This window comes from Taurulus bubalis (assembly GCF_910589615.1).
Source record: "Taurulus bubalis genome assembly, chromosome: 15".
Lineage (NCBI taxonomy): Eukaryota > Metazoa > Chordata > Actinopteri > Perciformes > Cottidae > Taurulus > Taurulus bubalis.
This window is the reverse complement of record NC_136603.1, coordinates 20,315,830-20,335,487: the sequence shown is the minus strand read 5'-3', so window position 1 is coordinate 20,335,487 and position 19,658 is coordinate 20,315,830. Positions and strand designations below refer to the sequence as shown.

Below are 19,658 nucleotides of genomic sequence, written 5' to 3'. Positions count from 1 at the left end.
AACTACAATTGCCGTCTATCAAAGTCTGCAGTGGACTTGACACACAAGACTCGCCCGATGATCGGCGGTGGGACGAATGAGCACCTCGGAGAGTGGACCGTGACGTGTAACGACTTCAACTCCATGTCGAGCTCAACGTCCCCAGCTCTCAGTAGAAGGCCAAGGGTCTCTGACATGGGGCAGACCCCAACATACCCTATGTATAGAAGTCATAATATTCTGCACCAGCCACACAAAACAATGACAGTGACCGGCTCAAAACAACCCCTGGTGGCTAGGTCTTTATCCATGTCTGTCATTGATGGATCCTCTCAAGAGCCAAAGAGAGGCAGAGAAAAGAGAGGAGAGCCAGCCCTGGTGGAGTTGGAGGAGGAGGGAGACTCGTCCTTGACAGTATTCAACCCCAGAGGAGTCCATCTGATCAGGCAGTTTGGGAAGCAGGGTTCAGGTAGAGCCGACCTTACACTGCCAAGTGGTATCCATGCCACACCACAGGGCCTACTCTACATAGTGGACTGTGGAAATGCTCGTATTCAGGTATGTGTTGTGTCAAGCGTCTTTCAGACACGTGCAACATACAGTGTGTGTACTATAGCAAATTACATTTAATCTAACTTTTAAACAGGTGACTGACCTTCGGGGCAATGTTCTCCAGCAAGTGACCTCCCCGACTTCTGATGGCTCCGCAAGAAGATGTCGGAACTACTTTGACATTGCGGTCAATGCTAAAGGCTTGATTGCACTTAGCTGTGCAGCAGAGCGAGCACTGCTTATCTTCAGCCGGCATGGTCGCCTACTCCAGACCTTTGGTGGGTCAGGTTTGGGCTCTGCAAAAGATGAGCTTGAGGCTCCCAGGGGCGTGACCACAACCAGACGAGATGAGTTCTTGGTCGCTGATATCCGGAAAGGTAGCCTCATTGCCCTAAAGCTAGACCCTAAAACAGGCTCCCGTCTAGAGCGCACAGTGGTGACCGGATTCCACCGGCCTTACTTAGTGGCAGCTTGCTCAAAATCAGGCATGGTAGCTGTGTCCGAAAGGGGCAACGAAACAGGCTGTGTGCCTTGCATCAAAGTGCTGGAGCCAGGCTGGAACACAGTGAGAGTTTTAGGTATATGTGCTGGGATGGGACCGGTCCTCACCTGTCCCTGGGGCATCTGTATCGATACAGATGGTAATGTGCTGGTAGCGGACTGGGGGGAGCAGCACAGAGTCCTGTTATACCCAGCACAGGGGGTGGGGTGGCCGATAGTGACCCAGGGCTTGAGTAGTCCACGTGGACTGGCCCTTCTACCTGAGGGCCAACTAGCTGTGTCCGACAGCATGCACCATTGCATTAAGATATATCCGTACAAAGTGACCCACGACTAGAGAGCGCCGGTTGATGTTTAAAACAAACCACCATAAATAACTAATAATAAATGACTGCCAGTGGCTGTGAAAGAGGTTATTTGGCATGCGGACGAGAAGACACTTATTCGTGACATTAGCGTGCCAAGTGCCGCAGGTTGCCTCCCTCTGTGCTAGCTGTATCATAGGAGCATAGTCAGAAGTCTGAATGTGTAAGCAAAAGGCTTTCCATTCATCCAAAATGCAAAAGATATGAAGATAAACCACAGAGACAAAGATTAGCTGGTGTTACGTTAGCTGGTAGCATACGTGTAGTTTGGTTTAGTTGTTCTGCTCTCTCAAGAGATTAGCACATTTCTTTCTGAAAGCGGTTTATTGATTAGAGTTTATTGTAATATTGTGTCAGAGTTTTCACCCACAGCTGCTAACCTGCAGAGATTCAGCCTCGTACTGACAAATCAACGCCGATATTGATTTAATGAATTCAGCAAGACAAATCTAAATGCAGTGTTTTCCTTTCCATTTGTATCTTGGGGTGTTCATAAGATCATTCTTTTAATGTTTCAATGGAATCGTGTCACGATTTGCTTCGGTAATTCCAACAAATTCGACAATCTTTCACGCTGTCGCTGATCTTCCTTGACAGGCAGTAGAGCTCGGCTGTTTCCTGTCCTCCCACTCCCTTCTTTCTCCAGCAGTGACTGTCATGTATCCACCAACCTCCGATGGGTTCTGTATTTAACATGTGGATGCACTGATGCCAGAAAGTACAGGCCAGGCTGAATCATCCAAATTATTCTCTGTGAAATATGTCTGTTTATAGCAGATCAGTGGACCATTGCTGAGTATTTTATTTTGGGGATACTTTCTACTTTCCTTCAATGCAGCTCAGAGGATATTTTGTACTTTTTACTCCACTACATGTGTTTGACAGCTGCGGTTAATCATTACTTTACAGGTTAAGATTGTACATTTAGTATGAGATAGTAAGTTACATGTATGTAAACGTTTTTTCAGCTTCAATTATGCATTTCTGACATTATTGTATCAGTTTTAAAAACCTGAGACATCGTTCTCAGCAGCAATAAGACATATATCTGTAGTTTAAGATTAATCTAGGCAGCAGGGTGTACGGTTGTGGATGTGAGCCTTTATTCTCAAAGACAAACTGGTTTCATTGGTCATCGAATGAATGACAGAATGAAGAGAGATCAATATGTTATAATTATAATTATCTGCTTGAAAATCTACTGTTATAGTGATTTCAATGTTAACAATAATCAAAAATAAAGGTTTGTTGAAATGTTGTCTATTTATTGTGATCCTTTCCTTTTGTGGGTTGTTTCGTTTCAAATAACAAAAAAGAAAAAAATCTGTTAAATCCTAGTAATTTTGTATTATCAGGAGTGTCAGCATTATTATAAGCCTTTCCAGAAATACAACAGTCAAGATAAAATATTGAAACATATCATGGTTTCTAGTTTAGCAAATTGATTATTGAAGATTACAGATATATTTTAAAATATTAGTTGATTTGTGTATGGAGTCGTCTGAGTATATGAATACTGCACCTAAATTAATTTACAGAATGGAGAAACTGATTATTTTCCAATTAAAATATTTTCAATAAATCAGCCATTTTATCAGTATGTGACGTTAACTCAACACTCTGGCACTAAATGGGAATCATGAGTTAAATTCATGAGCAACAACCACAATTAGGATCTGAATGCTGATGAAACATTATAATAACCGCAAAATGAACCACTAATAATAATAATAATATCTGAGGGATTCACACCGATCACTGTACAGAACAAACAGTTTCACTTGAAAGAAACTGCGACGGTAGATCTATATAAACATTTCGATCCCCGATTGGTGGTTCCTCTGTGTGGAGTTTCCACGTTCTCCCCGTAGCAGTGTGGGTTCCTCCCACAGGCTAACCACTGTACATATTCACATCACTCTGCTTAGAGATCAAACTTCATTTAATTTGTCTCAGTACTTATACTTACATTTAATCTAAACTAAACTGGTAAAGTGGTTGTGACCCTTAAACTAAAAAATGATGGTAGTTTGTAAAAATACCACATGAACCAAGATTAGATTGATAGTTCCTAAACAATTGTTTATTTCAGATAAGTGCTTTGGTCACAGCAGGAACGGTAGATCTAACTACTACTTCTATTATGTTTTTCAGAGCAGTACATTCTCAAACCCGGGTATTTGCTCAATGTGATTCTGTTTATTTGCTGGACTTGTTTTCCATTTCATGTCCAAAGAACTCAGTTTGCTCCACGCTCAGTCAAAGTTACAATAGTTTGGTGGACAGAATAATAAAGTACATTCCCCACACGGGGTCATCCGTATGCACTCGGGTTCCTCTCCACTATGCTCTTGACGTAAGTTAACAATGAAAGAGATGAGTAAGACTATCTGCACAGTTCAAATTGCAAATAACTGATCAGTGAGTGGGAGCTGGACACTTCAAATGCAGTTTTGAATGCTAAAAATCACAGTGGAGATAACAATATCTAAATAACATACATCCTATCAGAACACACTGCTGATAATGTAAAACCCTGACAAAAAATATTGTTAAAGTGTAATATTATGAAGCTATTATAGGCTGGGGAATAAAGTTGATCAAAGAATGCAGTCGCTAAAGCATCCTTCGTGAACAGGGTGTTCTCGGTGGTCAGACTCGCTAGTTGTACTTTCCTGCCACTGCCACCAGGTGCTACTGAAGAGTTCACTTTCTTGTGCCCCGGTCATCAGGTTCACCCGTATCCCATCAGCTGTTTCCTCGCTGATGAGCTATCCCGTTCCTCCATTGTTCTCCAGTCAGCCCGCCTCCTTGTTTCCCAGCCAGCTGGTCGTCCCGTCATTCAGCTTTCCTGTTCCTCAGTCACTTCTCTCCCTGTTACCCCTTTCACTCGCCCAACTCCATACTCAGCTCCTATATTTACAGTAGATAGTGTAGACGCTCACTAAACATGATCCAGAATTGTTTTATTTTTGTATCTTTTCAATTTGAACACTAGGGATGCCTAAACTGATTTTAAAACAGATTTTGCAAGTTATTGGCTGAAGAAATGTACAACAATCACTTCTTCCAACCACAGTGAAAACCACAAATAAACACTTACTTAGTGAATCTGCATGTTAGGAGCAAGCGTCGCTTCAACTATAGAGGAAAGCATTTATATAAGAACATCATGATTCGTTCTTAATGTATTGATGTTGACTTAACACTTGAGCTGTGGAGGAGGAATTATGGAAATGCTGGACTCCTACGCATCAGACACCGACGCAAAAATGACTGGATTAAAGTAAAGTGATTTTAACAGAAGAGGCTCGAAGTTTCCCATTCTCATAGTGTCAAGCAAACACACATCCTGCTGTATTCCCCAGTCGTTGCCGTAGAAGTGTTTAAAAGTGTTAAACAGACCCATTCCCCCAAAAAGACTATTTAGCTTTTGATCTGCTGGTGTTTCTATTAAAGAGCACAGGATTAAAGAGAGCCAGTGTGGATGAAAGCTGCTGCCTTTGCAGCGCGTCCTTATTAGAGCACAGCTGTCGGCACAACCTGCGGCCTACGCAGCCAAACATGTGGCACGTGCACACGGTCTCTCTCTTTCAGTCACCTTGGTGACGAAGCTCACTAGGAAACTAAAATAAAGGGCAGTACATATCGCACTGCGTCTTCTAATGCGTGTGGTTTTCAAAGCGCCTCTTTTTCTCCAAGTTGGTTGTTCTGCCACGGCTTTTCAAAATGCTCTTCAGAATGGAAGCAAAAAAGGGTCAAAAGAGATTTTTTTTTAATCCCTGTCATTTTCACAGGTTAGGAAAGTGATATGTTGTCCATCCGGGAAGAGGGATTCTCCTGAAGGTTTCCTCCTTTTTTCCTGTGAGAGGTTTTTTCCATTTTTTTTGCGGTGGGGGGAGTTTTTCCTGATCCGATGTGAGGTCCCGGGACACGGATGTCGTATGTGTACAGATTGCAAAGCCCTCCAAGGCAAATTTGTAATTTTAGGCTATACAAAATCTACTGAATTGAATATTAAACTCTTACATTTTACCTCCTAAACACATGTTCCTGACTGTGTGCCTCAGCATAGAGGGCCAAAGTCTCACCACACATCTGGGGTTCGCTTTTGTTCCATTATATGGAGCTTTAAGTCTTCCTGAAACAATGAATGTTTACGCTGGTTTTCTATCCATATTCTGGACTAAATGGCAGCTCTGGATATAACAACGTCAACTCCTGGTCAGAAAAAAATAATAATGACATGTTGGAGGGCACTGAAATGATGAGGCATTCTAGTTCACTGAAGGGACATGAATACGCTGGTGAAACAAAAAATAAGTTTTAGCTTCAAAACTCTTGTTTTGTGAAGTTCATCGCACACACACACACACACGCACACGCGCACACGCACACACACACACACAGCTAAGGTGCCAGAAGGCGAACACTCTGCTCACTTTGGTCCAACATAAGCATTATTTAATAAAGCTTTTCAGGCTCACGGTGAAATGTTGAGAAAAGAGCTGAAATCCACAGCAAAAAGGAGCACACCTGGGCTTTTTTTCTCCAAAGCACGCATGAAAGGAAGTTCTGAAATGTGGCTCCCGAGGTCCAAATGCCAAAAGAGTTTCACAGATACAACATATCACAACAACCCTCCCGTCTCCAGTTCTAAAAGCGCTTTGGTTTGAGCCTCCCAGATGGCCACCGACAGCCCACTGCCAGACTCTCATCTCCGCACGATGCCGCGACATCAGAAGCTTTGTGACATTTAGTAGTAGAGTGCATGAAATATTCACAAATAAGCAGACGGTGAAGAGGTAGACAGGTTTTATGGCACTGTTCCACACTTTAATGAATGAATGAATGCAATTAAATATCAATCCAATGCAAAAATGATACAGAACTTTTGGAATTAACAAAACCTCCCACAAACCGCCCCCAGTTTTTATGGTCCAATTTTCATTCTCCTTCCTGCTCACACACACACACACACACACACACACACACACACACACACACACACACACACACACACACACACACACACACACACACACACACACACACAGAGAGCCAAGTTGGTTGAGTACAGTTGGCTGTCTTTTATGGTTTGTATCATAAACCCCACACTGGGTCAGGCTTCGGTAGGTTGGTGTTTCTGCAAACAGTTTTTTTGGTCGTCAGCAACGAGCCGATGGGGGCGGGGGCCAGTTTATAGTAAATATCAAAGGCTTCAGTAAAGATCAAGGCACAAGCCTAAAGCTCTTAAACAAAGTTGTTTAGCGCTTAAGAAAAAGGGATGTTTAAATCGCAAAAAAGATAATTCAGAAGATAACCCAAACTGTTAAATAAGCTCTACTTTGGAAATGAACATAGTTATGCTTCACACTTTAAATGAATAAGTATGATCTTGTCTGAGAGCCCTGCTCAACACACACAACCGGCAACGGAAAGGCCGGAATGTAAGCTTTGAAGTCATTCAGTCTGTTGTTCCTCTGGTTTTCTGAAGGGGGTGGAGAGAGAGAGAGAGAGAGAGAGAGAGAGAGAGAGAGAGAGAGAGAGAGAGAGAGAGAGACCTTCCTCTCTCCTCTGAACCCAGAAAGTCATTATTGTTGACGGTGGAAACCGCCTTTGAAATGCAAAAATGTCCAACTCCACCTAAAACAAAGATGTTGTCGTTTCAATTAAGATTTCTACACCACCAGAAACTATTTTTGATTTGGTACAATATGACCTGAAAATACCCTCACTGCGACATTTTAATGGATTTGAGAATATACATTTTTCCAAAATATCTATGATTAAACCCTAATATGTTGATGTAAAATGATACAAGACAAAGAAAAGCTGGAAAAATCCTCACATTTGAAATGATGCAACCAAAGAATATTTGGCAGTCTGCTTGATAATTTAAATTACTTCATTTACTGAGAATGAACGGTGTGTTTCAGCACACTCCAACAAAATAAAAAAGGTTTGTAGAAGAATGTGGGGCAATGGCTAACTTCACGTACTGGAACACCAGTCACAGGGGCGTCTCTCTCTTGTATAAGGCCGCACTGGTGGGCCCTTCAAACTGCAGTTTGATGGCCTGTTTCAGGTTAAGTTGCGGGTCTGTGGTTGTCATTCCGACCATAACATCCTCCGGCAAGGCACTACAAGGTGGGACTGGGCTAAAACTGTAGCAAGTAGGTGACAAAATGTTCTTCTGGGGTAGAGAATCCCAAGCGTCCCCTTGAAGTGGGCTCTGTAGTCTATAAGGGTAGCCCAGAGGAGGACTTTCTCGGTTTTTAGCACCTGCTGCTGGGCCGTCTTGCCCTGGCATTATCCCGAGGGAAGCCATGACTGAGTTCCATTTGCCCCCAGCGTACGTAGTCCTGTCTGCTTTAATTAAGTTTGAGTTTTGCCTGCTCATTTTGTCATGGTATACAAGTCCAGACGACAAGCCTTTCTGAGGCGGTTCGCAGGGGTGCACCGTGGCAGCGACGGTGCAAACGGTGGAAGGAGGGCTGCCTTTGTGATGCCTCTGACTGCTTCCGTGCAGGCTGCCCATAAGCGAGCTCCCTGGCGGGGGGAGGGTGGAGTGACGACTCCGACTGCGGGGCAGGGAGTGCTGTTGGATTTGCTGAATGAAGCTGAGGCTGTCAGCCGGCACCGTCTGCACCGTGGCCAGCGAGTGGCCGGTAGACGAGGTTTGGGAGCTCTGCGTGGAGTGGAATCGATCGGCAGTGGAGCCGGGAGAAGACACTGAAGAGGAGGAGGTTGCAGCTGGTACTCCACCTCCATTACTCTCGAAGATGCCCGAGGAAAGGATCTTGTTGGGCTTTGAAGGGGAGACAGTATTAGAGTTAGGGCCCACGTATGGCTTGGCTCCGTAGCTCTCCAAGAGTCGGACAATGTTAAAGTGCCTGTGTTTGCCAGCCACTTTGACTGGACTACGGCCATATTTATCCATGTGATTGGGATTCGCACCTCTTTCCAGAAGCATTGCGACAATGTTTGCGTGTCCCTCCTGGGCGGCGATGCTGAGAGCTGTTGCCCGCTGGTGACACGGAAGGTCGATAACGACACCACTGGCTTTAAGGAGACGATGTCCTACTTCAGCATGTCCCGTCCAAGCCACTGAATGGATTGGCGGTCTACCCTCTGTGTCCTGCGCATTGGGGTTTGCCCCATGCTTCAGCAATAGGTCCACCATCTCAACACACCCCTGCCAGGAAGCCACATGAAGTGCTGTACGGCCCTCAGAGTCCTGGGACTCCAGGGGCACCCCTCCTTTCTCTATGAGGAGATTCGCCTTTTCAAGGCGATCCTCCAACACCAGGAGGTAGAGCAGAGGCCTTCCCTCTGCGTCCCGTACATCAGTATCAGCCCCTCGCCTCATAAGCAGCTCGGCCACCTCAACATGGCCCTCCAGGAGGGCGGCGCTCAAGGCAGAATGTCCGTCGTACGCCCTGTGATCGATGGGAGAACGTCTGTCCAACAACTGCCTGACGGTGCTCCAGTGACCTTCCTGGGCCGCCAGTATAAGAGGGGTGCGTCCTTCAATGTCCATCTCGCCGACACGTGCCATGCTGCCTTGCTCCGTCAACGCAGCGCACACAGCCCGATGGCCTTCACAGGCAGCGGCGTGCAGCGGAGTCCAGCCGAGGTCGTCCTTGTGGTTCTCGTCCAGGCCTCGCTCCAGCAGGGCGCGGACAACCTCGACGCTGCCCCTCGCCGCCGCCAGGCAGAGTGCCGTTCTGCCTTCGCAATCGATGGAGTCCACAGCCGCTCCCCAGAAAAGCAGCCGTGACACGGTCTTCATGTGGCCCATTGCTGCAGCCGCCAGCAGGGGAGTAACAGCCGCCGCTGCTGGGACGTTGCCATTAGGGCCAGCGGTCTCATCTACATCCGCACCAGCTTCTAACAGGAGCTCAACTATGTCATCATGGCCCTCGTAGGCCGCAAGAAGCAATGGTGTCATTCCATCGTGGTCTCTGTGTCCTGGGTCTGCTCCACGCTCCAGTAACAGACTTGCTACCTCCCCATAACCTTTGACCCCAGCTGCTGTGGGAACACAGAGAGCAGCGACCGACAGGGCAGTGCGCCCATCTCCATCCGCTAAGTTAACTTCTGCTCTGTGGTCCAGCAATATCTCCACAGCTTCATGGTGTCCCATATAGGCAGCAGCGATAATCGGCGTGCGGCCCATGCTGTCACCCTTGTCGACCTGTGCCCCGTAGTCCAGCAGGGTCAGGACGATGTCCTCGTGGCCGCCCCACGCAGCCGCTCTGAGAGCCGTGCGGCCGTCAGCGTCACAGCCGTCCACGTCGGCTCCCGCATCCAGCAGAAGCCGGACGGCCTCGCTGTGTCCTCCCCAAGCTGCAGAGCGCAGCGCCGTCCAGCCTTCGTTGTCGACATGCTCCATCATCCGCACAGCAGATTCTGGCCCCTGGCTCTTGGTCCAATCCAGGAGCACAGACAACACTTTAACATGCCCCTGCCTGGAAGCCAAAGTGAGAGGCGTTTGGCCCTGTTGATCACTGACCAGCGGATCAGCTCCGCGTGCCAGGAGAAGTTTGGCTGCATTTGCAGAACCCTCGTGGGCCGCACTGGCAAGCAAGGCCTGTCCATCTGTAGCACTAGTCTGGTTTACAGAGACCCCACAGCTTAGGCGCTTCTTTACGGACACGTCCCTTTCAAAGGCCTGTCTGAAACTACTTCCCTCTTCACCTGTACAATACACTCCAACACTTGCATCTGAAAGGCAGGGTGCAGAGATGAGCCCACTACTCATTAACAGCTGAAGGACCTCCTGACTGACAAGAACAGGAGGCTGGGTTATAGATGGAGTGAGGGCAATACTGCCATGAGGCGTAAGAGGAGGCACACCTGCCCACAGCATCCACAGTGCCAATAATGAGGGGTTAGCTTTGTGGTGACCTGATGAAACTAAATATGTGGCTAGCTGGCAAGTGTCCTCAATGTCCAGGTGGGGTCCCTGCAAAGTCAGAGCCATGGCGAGCATACTGTGACCCTCTGTTCTGCTACACAGGTACTTCTGTGTGCAATATTTAACGTCCGTCAGCCATTCAGCAAAGCTGGCATGAAAAAGTAGTTTGGTTCCCCCAGGGCCATCGATCAGGAGAGGCGCGAGGGTTCGGAGCTTGTTCTGGAAGTCCTGGGGGTTGAGCGCGGTGTCATGTGTCCACGTCGCCGTGAAAAGCTGCTGAGGCGTGAGGGGCCTTGCGGCAGCTAAGAGGACATTGAGGAGCGGCCTGACGAGGACAAAGAGCCCCCGGGGGAACAGTCTCTGGCACAGCCACAGGTAGAGGCCATTCAGAGTCCCGGGGATGTCTCGGATCTCCCTGAGACCCACCAGTGCACCTGCCACCCCATCCAGCACTCGCTCCAGGAAGAGGAAGCAGCCGCCGCTCTTTATGTGCAGCAGATTCAGCATGTCGGCCGTGTCAGGAGTGAGCTGGCGGCGAAGGGTGGTGTCTTCATCCAGCCGACAAAGGATGTACTGCTGCACGTCACGGACTGGAGGCGGTTTGCGCAGATCGTCCAGAGAGATCCGACGAAAACCTAAACACAGAAAGAAAGAGCAGGTTTTTTAACGCCAATATAGTTTATATACTATCGATATACTTTACCAGTGTTATGTTATTTTGGATAACAAAAATCAAGTGGCATTTTCTTTCTCTGCTTTTTATTCATTTTTGGAAGAGAACACCTTAGTTTAATAGTTCGATATGTATGTACTGTTCTGTTCTGCTCCAAAACAACACCTCCCTTCATTTATGATATGCTAGTGAAACAAAGCTGGAGCGTATAACCAGAGCACTCTACCTACTACCAGCTTTTAACAAGAGTTACAGTCAATGGTCTCTTCAGCTATAGCTACACAAAAGGCCAATACTGTGGAACTTTATATTTCTTTATTCGATGCATGGTTAATGTGGATGTTGAAATTACCAGATTACGGCGTAAATTACCAAGTAAATATTATAGATATTTTGACTTTCATCTCTTTTTGACATCTACCATTTCCATTGTAGTAATTTGACAAATAATTATTTAATCAATTGTCATAAAAACGACTCAATCAGTGTCTAACTGCAAATCCCATGAAGACGAGTTACTCTTTCTTCTTACCGGAGAACATCTTGCACATGGCCTTGTTGTGGCGGCGGACGGAGCAGACCAGGAGCAGCCAGCCGGGCAGCAGGTGTTGATTGGCGGCCAGGAGCTGCGCGATGGAGCCGCTCTTTCCACTTCCCTCGCCTGCGCCGTCCCTCACGTCCAGGGAGTCCACCAACACCATCAGAGTCCGGGCGGGAGGAGGAAGGTCTAGCAGGGGTCCCAACACTGCTCTGAGGACATGTGAGAAAGAGCCGACACACACAAGGAAAGAGATTAAATGTCTGCAGTGTGATTACAACCACAAGCAAAGCAGGATGATCCTTTTGCATATAGTCAGTGGCACTAAAATTCACTGAAATCAGTTATACAGCTGTGACCAGGGAACAACAATCGCAAATATATTACCTTCTACTGTGATTAAACTCTGGAATATTATGCCAGACAGAATTCAGGACTTGGCAAAAAAGAAAACATAAATCCCAGCGCAACTGTCCTTTGAAGAGCACAATTAGCACCCGCACCCTGCTGAGATCGGATGGTGACTCAGGTTCATGGGCACGCACACACACACACACGCACACGCACACACACACCTTATCTCATCTTATCATACTTGTGCTATCCGGCTCTCCTTTTACTACTTTAACCAACTGTAATTTCCAGGCACTTAAAAACCCCTCAACATAACATGCCTGAGCTTTGATTTAATTCCTCCCCCCCTACACTAGAGCGGGTTCAAACCAACGATGGATTTATGCCAGAATCAAATCCTGCAGTCATCAAGATTACGGCACAAAGCTGTTGGAGCATGAGCACTACATAATGAAAGTGCAAGTTTTATGAGGGAAGACGGGACCCTTGAGGACGAAGTTGATGCTTCCAGATGATTACTGTGGCTGCAGGAGAAACACGCCTGAGCCAAAGACACACACTACTGTGTAGTTACACCTATGATGACGCTTTGAGAACTGTATGGTAACACTAGTTATTATAGGAACCCATGTTCACCGCTCCAAACCAAACCAAGCAGCGCCAACAGGGGATTGTTAAGCAGTAGTTGCTGGATTACCGACTGCTTTGAGATTCATTGACCATGAAACTTAACATTTTAAGTCGCTGCTTTAGATTTTTTCTTTTATAACTTTATAAAAATGAACACAAAACAAATACACATACACAACACTGTACCTACAGAAGAATACTGATTCTCCATTGTAAAAATGTAAGAAAACTCATTTAACAATACATTTTGTAAACGTGGTTGCTTTCCGTGCTCCGCCTGTACAGAGGTGCCCGTACAGACAGATCTGGGTTTACAGGTGACAAACAGTGATTAACCTGTGACAGCAGTCTGGTACAAACGGGTCACACGGAGGCTAAACTCAATCATCATGCAACAAACACCGGGTTCACGCCTCTGTGTGTACTGTCATTATTGGTACGGTCTATATTTTAGGAACGGCCAGAAGGTGCAGTCACCTCGAGTCTTTAAACACAGAATTTACGCAAAAAAACTAAAGAAGATATGTTGATTTTTTTTGCCTACAAATTCTGAAAAAAACTGGCAATTCGTTTTTTGTTCTGGTGCCTAATAAAAGCAAATCAAGCAGCGTTTTTTTTATTTATCATTTAACCTTTTAAGGTCATTTAACCTGTAAACAGAGATGCATCAGCTCTTCAGTGTACTCTGGTAAATCCAGAAGCTCACCGATTGAATTAATGCAGCGTCATTCACCAAACACGTTGGGTCAACATCAAAGTATCAGTCTCCGGGTGAAGATATGCGAAGGAGTGACATTTCAACATCAGAGAGATGAGTCATGCGTAACGAGAAGACTTTGGCAAGGAATCGTCCGTGTTTGAGCTACAGACATGACATGTTGTGTTACGACAAGCACCTTGTTCAGAGTCATAATAAGTAACTATTACCTCCTCTATTAGACCGTCCTCACATAATGGACATTTTGACCGACATTAGTGGCGACATGTTCAGGGTTTACAGGACATTATTTAGCAGAGGTGGGAACCGCCCACTTGCTGACACATCTCCATTCATGATGAATAAAAGGTAGAAGGAAGCGGCCTAAACAGTAATGAGCCTCCAATGATATGGCACCTGATGTCACTTTATTTTACTTTACACTTTCACATAATCACTTCGTTCCGTGCACTTTATTTTAATTTGAACTTTTTTTTTTTTTACATTCTGTTGATCAAAGTGTAAATATTCATGCTCCCTTTTTATTGCACTCTGTTTTATGTTTATCGTTAAATGTTTATTGTTAAATGTTAAATGTTATGCACCTACCGCCAGGACAAATTCCTTATATGTGTAAAAATACTTACAATAAATGGTTCTGATTCTGTCTAAAGTCTAATTTTCCTCTGAAGGATAATGTTATATACAACTTTTTGCTGGATTTGGCTTCATCATTCAACTTTATTTGGATGAATTACTTGTTTGAGTACTAAACCTAACTTATAAGAAATACAAAAACCTCTCACACAAAGAGAATGTCTTTAGTCAGAGAGGTTGTATCTAGTATCTTCCTCTGAAGATATTTACAGACAAAGTCCTAATGTGTGTATAAAGTTGTAGAATACACCTTCTGTTGCTGTTTGGATACATCTTCAGTGGTGACACCATGATCATAGGCGGTTCTGGGTCTTTAAAGGCGGCGTATGATGCTCATACTTGGGTCCATACTTGTTTTTTGGGTTTCTACTCGAACATGTTTACATAATGTAATGTTTATATATACACCTGTATATCTAAATCAGCTTGAAACGCTCTGTTTTAGCTCCTGTCTTTAAGACCCTTATTCCTGAAACGGCAAGTCTGGAGAAAAAATATGGCGCAACTTTGCAAAAGGTATTTCCACCCACTTGCAAAGCCGTGGGTGGAAATACTCAGATACATATTCGAATGAGCCTTCATGTGACATATGAAGGGGAGTCAAATCTGATGTATGCAGCCCACGAAATAAAACTAAATGTAAAAACCAACTGGGTTATTATTAACAAACTGTTATTTCACAGGCACTCTAGATACGCAAATGTATGTGCACAAGAGCTGATAACACAAGTTTGTGTTGACATGTCCCCCTTTTATCATCACCAACGGGCCTAAGTGGAGTCCTCCCCCCTAAAAGCCACTGCGAGGACTTTATAGCGGCCTCCAGAGAGTCCCGGCTCGTCTCCACCGCCGTCCCTTTTTTCTTTCTCCGAGGAGTCTGAGGATCCGCTGCAGCGAAAGGCCACTGAGTCATCTCACTACTTTCAACACATTGCCTTCCACGGTGGCTTTGGCTTTCATCGGGGAGCACACGCTGCAATTAAAAGCAGATTTAAGCCCTGCCCTCGGGTGACGGCTACGTCTGGATTGCAACAAGCTTATCAGACCTCTGTTTGCTTTAGTCATCGGATCACAGCGACACTCCCTAAACCCAGCGCACGTTCAGGTCTGCGCAGGAGTGTTGTGTTAATGATCCTTTATTGCCGGTCGAGGCTTTCTGCTCCATTCTGCTTACACAGACCTGGACACCAGGCGGTGTGTGACCTTTGACCCTGAGCTTTAATTCATCTGGTGGAGGTTAGAGTGTCACAAACAAGGCAGGTTTTCAGGTGGTGGTTTGAGCCTGGAGCAGGGTTCAGATCCGGAGAGGCTCTTGGTCCTGGGACTATAATATATATATATGAAACATGTGGAGTTTACTTGTAATGAAATGCACGGTATAATACAACACATACACACTTTGTGTTGCGTTACTGAGTTCAGGAGCGACGGCCAGTCAGGGATGACCCGCCTGGCCACAAAACTACTTTTGTACCGACACTACACCGTCATCTGATGCGCATGTCTTCTTCTTACATTTCTATTTCACTTTACTCTCCCAGGCGAGCAACATTCAGACAAAATAAAAAATGGAATAGTGCCCTGGGCAAGATAGACAGCATTAACAACGAGCTACAGACTACAAATACTGTGTAAAAAAAAGGCTAAAAGAAAATATCACAAGTTTAGAATTTTAAAAAATAGTCAATAGTTTGTGGTTTAAAAGCAAAGCGGGGCGACCACAGGATAATACGATGTGAGACGTTGCCAAGAATTCAGAAACTAACAGTCAAGTAAACCGTATAAGACATAAAATGTGTCTATGAGCATTTAGTTACCATGGTACCATGCATGTTTGCATGTCCGCATGCTAGCATAGAGGATCTTTCCTGATCCGTCAGACACAGAACAGCCGTTTCCAAAGCAGTGCATAATGCTCGTGTCCTACTTTCCCTTCCTTGGCAGCGCCTCATTAAAAGTTAGTGGAACGTTGAAACCGCACGGCAGCTGTTCCCTCAATAACATCACACACCACAAAAAAAACCCTTTTCATCACGTTGCTACCTGCTCATCGTTATGTGCGTCACATGCGGTCCGGTGGCGTAGTGAAGAGAGAGCTCTCTGTCACACCCAGAGTGTGTTATATGTTTCATTAAAGTAAAAAGAAATGTTCCTGGTTACAATAAATAAAAATAAAAACCTGTTGCTGTCGCAGAACTGTAATAAACCCGACCTGCTCGTCTACCTGTGTGCAGTCTGCATATTACATCTTTGTGTACTAACAACATAGCCTATGCTGGTTGTTTACATTCATTATGATGATGATGATGATGATTTTGGATAAGTGGCTTTGGAGGAAGGCCTGACGGGACGGGCTGCCAGTGTGGCCGACTTTCATTGGGACAGCGTTGGCAACACTAGGCTGGTTTTATTCAGTTGGATATATTTTGAAATGTGGCGCACCCTTCCTGTTTTCCCCACTGTTACTTACCCTAGCTTTAAGTATATCCATTCTATACATCCTAATATACATTTCATGTACATTTTACTTCACTACACCTATACCTGCCTAACTACATAACAAGAAAACATGATATGCATGTACTATACTACGAGTCTACCTGTTAGTATACAAAGTATCTCAAAGTGGCGCCGCACGGATGAACTACAACATTAGTTTGAGATATCATCACATTCTATAATAACACTGCAAAAAGAGCCTTTCTGCAATTTCACTTTTAATGCTTTAAAGTACATTTAGCTTAGAACACTTCTGTACTTTAACGCAAGCCCATTATTTTGAATTCAGGCCTTTTACATGTACATGTACTCCTTTTTACGTAGTTGGTGACTTGCCACGCTTACGGTGCGTCCCATGTGCGCCCGCCCGCCCGCCCGCCGCCAACCCCAGCCCATGTTTTTAACAGCGTGTACACGGCGGTCCTCACGTGGCGAGGGTTCGCCCGCAGCCACTTTCTCTCACGGGTGCTCCAAACTCACACAGCGTCTGGCTGCGAGCCAGTCAGAGGGGAGTGAGGAATCCAGCTCGGTACTTCACACCCAGAGGTACGCAAACACAGGAGGAGCGCAGAAAGGCTCAGACTCATCGCAGAGTAAACACGCCGGGAGAGAGTGAAAAAAAGAAAAGGCCCGGCGAGGAGGGCGACCTCGCTGACTGCCGCTGAGACGGTCACTGGGGTACCGGAGGCATTTTTCACCTCTTTGTTCATTTTTCTTCTTCTCCCCCCCCCCCCCTCCCTTCGCTGAAAGGGAAGTTGTGTCGTAAATAACACCGGAGCATTCATTCACAGTGGAGGCCCATTGTGAGCGCTGTGAATGGGCCGCATTATGAGAGGAGAAATAAATATAAGACGAAGGAGAATAGCTGCTGCCGTCAATTTTCCTGTGCCTGTCGTGGCCTCTCTTGTGATGGTCGAATGGGTTTTACATTTACAGGCTTTGAAACTCTTTTGGTCCGTTGACTGTCTAAACGCCTGCAGAAAGCACCTCTGTTTGGACGCAGCTGTAAAGCTTTCATGGGTCTTTTTCCCACAACATGAGCTGCGGTTGAGCCTGAATTACTCTTTTAATGAGTGAGGACGGAGCTTTTTTACATGTATATGCAAGTTGTATTACAGTGTTTCTAATATTGCAATGAGTGCGTTATCATTTGAACCCGTTTTCGTTCCTGAATCAGTTTGACAACCTCCTTCTAAAGCATGTTGGAGACCATTCAGAGAATAGCTCTTCAGGGAGTGAAGTTAGTGGCAGTGTGGGCTCCATAACAGTTGACCTTGATGGAGGAGCAGAGGGGGGGCGGGACTTTGCGAAGGATCAATTACAGTTAATCCTTTTACAAAATGTGTTGTTGTACACACGCCATTCAATAGCATAACAACAAGTAAAGAGGGCAACTTTTACTGTGTTAAGAATTAAATCAGGATTGATTTTGTAGGTACATATTGATTTAACCATCCAGCCCTATGGAACTAACACAAAAGGCCACAAATCATGTTGTGAAGCATTAAGATCACAATGATCTCAGATCCCAGCTTGTCTGGTCGACAACAGAACAGATTACACGCCTCAGGACGAGGGTCATGGCGTCTGAAATGACTCCCCACGTTGGATGTTTTGGGTCACCGCAATGTTGAAACTGTCAATTTACCAAACACGGTAAACACGGTTGTGGCGCAGGCTTTCCCCTTGTTGTTTCCACCAACAAAACCACTTGTTTGCCCGCTGACTCGGGTCAGATGTAACCTTGTTCCGCTGCTCCGGCTTTCAAATCAACCATCACGCTTTACCAGAATGTGATAGCACACCGCGCTGCGTTGAGCCACGCTCTTGGACAAGCACACACATGCAGAGCGCCTGGATGCGTTTCAGGCTTGCTTCACTTTCCTTTTGGCAACATCGAAATTTCCCTTAAACCTGTTACGATAAAGATGAACCCTCTTCGGAATCAAGCGCGTTACATTCAAAACTTTAAACATTCTTTAAAAAGAAAAAAAAGAGATCCAAACCTCTTGAAGGTGTCGTCGGGGTCTCTTTGACAGGCGACAGGCTCCAGAGAGGAGGACACAGACGGGCTGTTGAGGATCTCTTTGTACCCAGGAGAGAGGAGCGCTGAGGCCCTCAGCTGCTCCACCAGGCCCAGGACAAACCTCCACAGCGAGGTCGTCCTCTGGTCCTCCCGCTGGCAGAAGTGGGAGGCCAGGCAGCGCGGCGCCAGCCCGACCGCCAGCCCTGCCTTCGAGGTGGGCCACACCACCTCGGTGCACAGGGCGGTCTTCCCGGCTCCGGGGCCCCCCGTCACCAGCAGCCCCGCCGGCTGCCCCGGTACGGAGCGGGTGTCCAGGCAGCGCCGCAGCTTGTCCAGGGCCCATTCCCGGCAGTAGAAACGCCGGCCCTGGAGCAAGCTGGGAAATCCGCCGCTACTCATTTGTTCCCGGGCGACTGAACTGCAGGCGACAACTCGCTGCTCTTTACTCCACGTCCCATGCTCCTCCGGTAGTCGCACTCCCAACTTTTAGGTAGAGCTGCACACCTCTGGTTTTGTGACAGCTGCGGGTATTTCCTCACACCGATGGTTCCTGAAAGTGTTGCGTCAGGCGATCATTATCAGTGGCTGTCCTTCCCCCTGCAGGCCTCGAGGCGTAGTTCTGACAAGAAGAGGAGTCAGGGAAAGGTTGAGTCAGCTAATGGGTCTCCTCTTCGGCGACTTGATCTGGATTTGGGATCTTTTTGTTGCACGGTTCCAAGTGAAAAAACCGAAGAGCCTGTCCTGCAGTTGGTGGAGCCGTTCAGTCTGAAATCACAAAGGAGGGAAAAGGAATGAGTCAAGAGAGGAACTGACAGCATGTGTTTCACAGATATAATGACACCGTCTCTCACCCCTCCCCTGAAGACGGAGTCGTCCTCCGTCTTCTAACGACAGCTTCCCTCGTCTCAGTATCTGTCCCGCTTCTCGTAAGAGTTCGAGCGTCGATCCCAAACTGCAGCCTTAGCGTGACATTCTCCTTCCCTTTCTCGTGCCCTCAGCTCTTTAACAACCCTCACACCTCCCTCTCTCCATCTCTCTGTCCGTCCGCCTCTCATGTGCTCCGGTTTTTCCTGTTTGGGTTTTATTTGTCTCCTCCCTCCCCCAGTGTTTCTGTGCATGTCAGGACACGCACAGCAGAGCAGAGCAGAGAGGGAAAGAGAGAGAGAGAGAGAGAGAGAGAGAGAGAAAGAGGGAGGACTTGTGTGGCCGCGAGCGATTCAACAGTTGACAGGTGGGAGGGGTTACCTGGGGTCAAGGTTCAGTC

The 19,658-nt window shown here is 46.3% G+C and overlaps 1 protein-coding gene across 1 annotated transcript; it reads right to left on the bottom strand.

Moving 5' to 3' along the window:
* Window positions 1–7,410: 7,410 nt before the first annotated feature.
* On the bottom strand, window positions 7,411–18,793 carry ankrd50l (ankyrin repeat domain 50-like; the record flags this gene model as incomplete). Its single annotated transcript, XM_079231097.1, has 3 exons — window positions 7,411–10,955; window positions 11,526–11,743; window positions 18,375–18,793. The coding sequence occupies 3 exons, from the start codon at window positions 18,791–18,793 to the stop codon at window positions 7,411–7,413; spliced, it is 4,182 nt and encodes a 1,393-aa protein (XP_079087223.1).
* Window positions 18,794–19,658: the final 865 nt, after the last annotated feature.